Consider the following 2500-nt stretch of genomic DNA (forward strand, 5'->3'; position numbering starts at 1 on the left):
GCATCCCTTTAGACGTGCATTCATGCTACCCACTGGGTGCTGAAGGCTTTATCTGTGATAATTGTTGATTGGTTGCTTGACTAATTGAGTAACTGGTCAGTAGATTGTACAGATAAAGTCTGCACCACCCAAATCATGACACTTTCTAAAATTGCCAATTATAAGACTCTTTAGGTTCTCATATTTGCTGTATAATTTGATGTCTACTGATGATTCACTAAGCTCATTTGCATAGCTCCCAATTGTCCCTGATTTCAAGGGACTGTCCCTGATTTGGAATAAAGTCCCTCTGTCCCTCGTTCCTCCTCATTTGTCCCTCATTTTGGTCTGAACTATATAGTCTTCTATAAAAATGCATGTTTTAGCTTTCCAAAAAGTGTTTCCCAGTGCCAAACCTTTCATCCAATTTCTAAATTGCTGTATTTGTAAATGTCAAAAGCCAGTAAAAAAAAAACACTTGTGGATTTAACTAAACATTTTTTTTGTATAATTCTCCTTTAAAGAGGAAGTAAACCCTCCTCTGTAACTTGTACCTATAGGTAAGCCTAATTTTAGGTACTGTAAATATCTCCTAAACATGTACCGTTTAGGAGATATTTACCTTAGATGCAGCCAGTGACGTCACTGGCGCATGCGCTCTGAAGGAACGGCCGCTCGTGCCGTTCCTTCAGAGCCCCGTGCCGTTACCGTCGGCTCCCGCGCGCGCAACTCTGTCAAGGTGCCACGGCACAGGTTGGGGGCCCCCAAAAGGACTGTGGTCCCCAGCGCTGGTTTTAGCCCCAGAAAGACAGGTTGGCACCCTCCAAGGTTCCCTGGCACTGCTTGGGGCTCCCCTTAAAGGTGCTACAAAGTCAGGTCAGCTTTGCCTGCTCAAGGTGGCACAGCAATGATTGGGCTTCCTCCCAAGGTGTCAGTTTCAATTGGAGCCCCCTTCAAGGTGGTACAGCACCTTAGGCGGGGTCCCAGCACTTGTTAGAAGTCCTCTTAAGGTGCTACAGCACAGGTTAGGGCCCCCTTCAAGGTGTCAGTGCAGATTGGTTCCCCTTCAAGGTATTACCATGCCTGTTGGGACCTCCTCCGGGTGCAAAAGTTCCAGTAGGGGCCCACTTTAAGGTGACACAGCACCCTTAAAATGTCCTACAGGTTTAATAAAGAATTCTGAATATAAGGAGAACCTTTAAGGTGCTCCAACACCAGTTGGACCCCTTTCCCAAGGTACGGCTATGCAGGTTGGTTTAATAGGTCCAGTTGGGGGCCTCTCTCAAGGTATGGCATTGCAGGTTGGGGGGGGGGGCATCCTCAAGGTTCAACAGTCCCAGTTGGGGACCTCTCTAGGTATGGCAGTGCAGGTTGGGGGGGCCCTATCCTCCAAGGTTCAACAGTCCCAGTTGAGGACCTCTCTCAAGGTATGGTGGTGTAGGTTAGGGGGGGGGGGCATCCTCAAGGTTCAACAGTCCCAGTTGGGGGGCCTCTCAATGTATGGCAATGCAGGTCGGGGTCCCCCCCCCCCCTCAAGGTGCTGCAGTACTGGTTGGGGTCCTCAGGTGAACGAATGTTGATCTGTAAGACGTCAGTCCTGTCCTGCTTCTCACGTGCCGCCTGCTTTGTGTTCCAGGGGAGGTGATGCAGATTATGGAGCAGAGGAACATTTCCGTCAAAGAGATTGAAGAGTCTCCTCTGGAGAACATGTGAGTGATTTGTGATGCTGTCAGAAGAAAATTCCAGAAGGTCCCCCGGGGCCACAAAACCGATTCTTCTTCTGACGCTGTTGTTGTTTTTCTATTCTATGTGGCAATGCCTGAAACTACAATCCCAGCAGACGGCTTCTGCAGAACATTACTCCTGTGCTGGTTGTGTCTTTATTGGTCACAAGTAAAAAGGAAACCACGTCAAATATCAAACTAGGAGTTTGTTACATTTTATGGGGTTGGCTTACAGTATTGTTTTATGTGCACTTTCTGGGGCCCTTTACTACCACTAATACTACTACTACTACTACTCACCCCAAACCCCCCCCCCCCCCCCCCACATGGCTCCTAACCGAGCTTTACTGTCCCACGGGACGGTCACCTCACTAAATGAAAGTGCAATGCACCCCTCGTGGGACAGCAGGAGAAAGGGAAAACTTGATTTGCAAACTTGCTTGATTCTCCTGGCTGCGCTTTACGAAAATAAAGTAAATGTGCCTTTTAAACCTTTGTACTTCTCCTGTTCAATCCCCTCCCCCATTCCTGAGAATGAGGAACCTCCACTGCAGCTTTAAATGGAGACCCTTATGCCTCGTACACACGCAATGATTATCGGCCGACGGATCGGCCATCTTTTGTCCGGTGTTGTTGTGTTGGTTGGAATGTTCCTAGACTGCACACTAATTTTCTCAGCCAACAAAAACCAACTTCAGAAGTGATGTCATGTGATGGTTGACTTTCCCTGTTTTTTTCTTCTCTGAGCATGCCCAGTCTTGCTCATCAGATTTTTGTCTGCCGAAATCTGTACTGAC

At 47.9% G+C, this 2500-nt stretch overlaps 1 protein-coding gene across 1 annotated transcript in view; it reads left to right on the plus strand.

Moving 5' to 3' along the window:
- Positions 1-1604: 1604 nt before the first annotated feature.
- Positions 1605-2500, plus strand: part of NARF (nuclear prelamin A recognition factor) — an 11014-nt gene continuing 10118 nt past the window's right edge. Inside the window, exon 1 of the mRNA XM_082271486.1 lies at positions 1605-1688. Coding sequence (XP_082127612.1) covers positions 1624-1688 — 65 coding nt within the window. The 5' untranslated portion in view covers positions 1605-1623. The remainder of the gene's footprint in view (positions 1689-2500) is intronic.

The sequence above is a fragment of the Pelophylax lessonae genome, assembly GCF_965119305.1.
Source record: "Pelophylax lessonae genome assembly, chromosome: 11".
Classification (NCBI taxonomy): domain Eukaryota; kingdom Metazoa; phylum Chordata; class Amphibia; order Anura; family Ranidae; genus Pelophylax; species Pelophylax lessonae.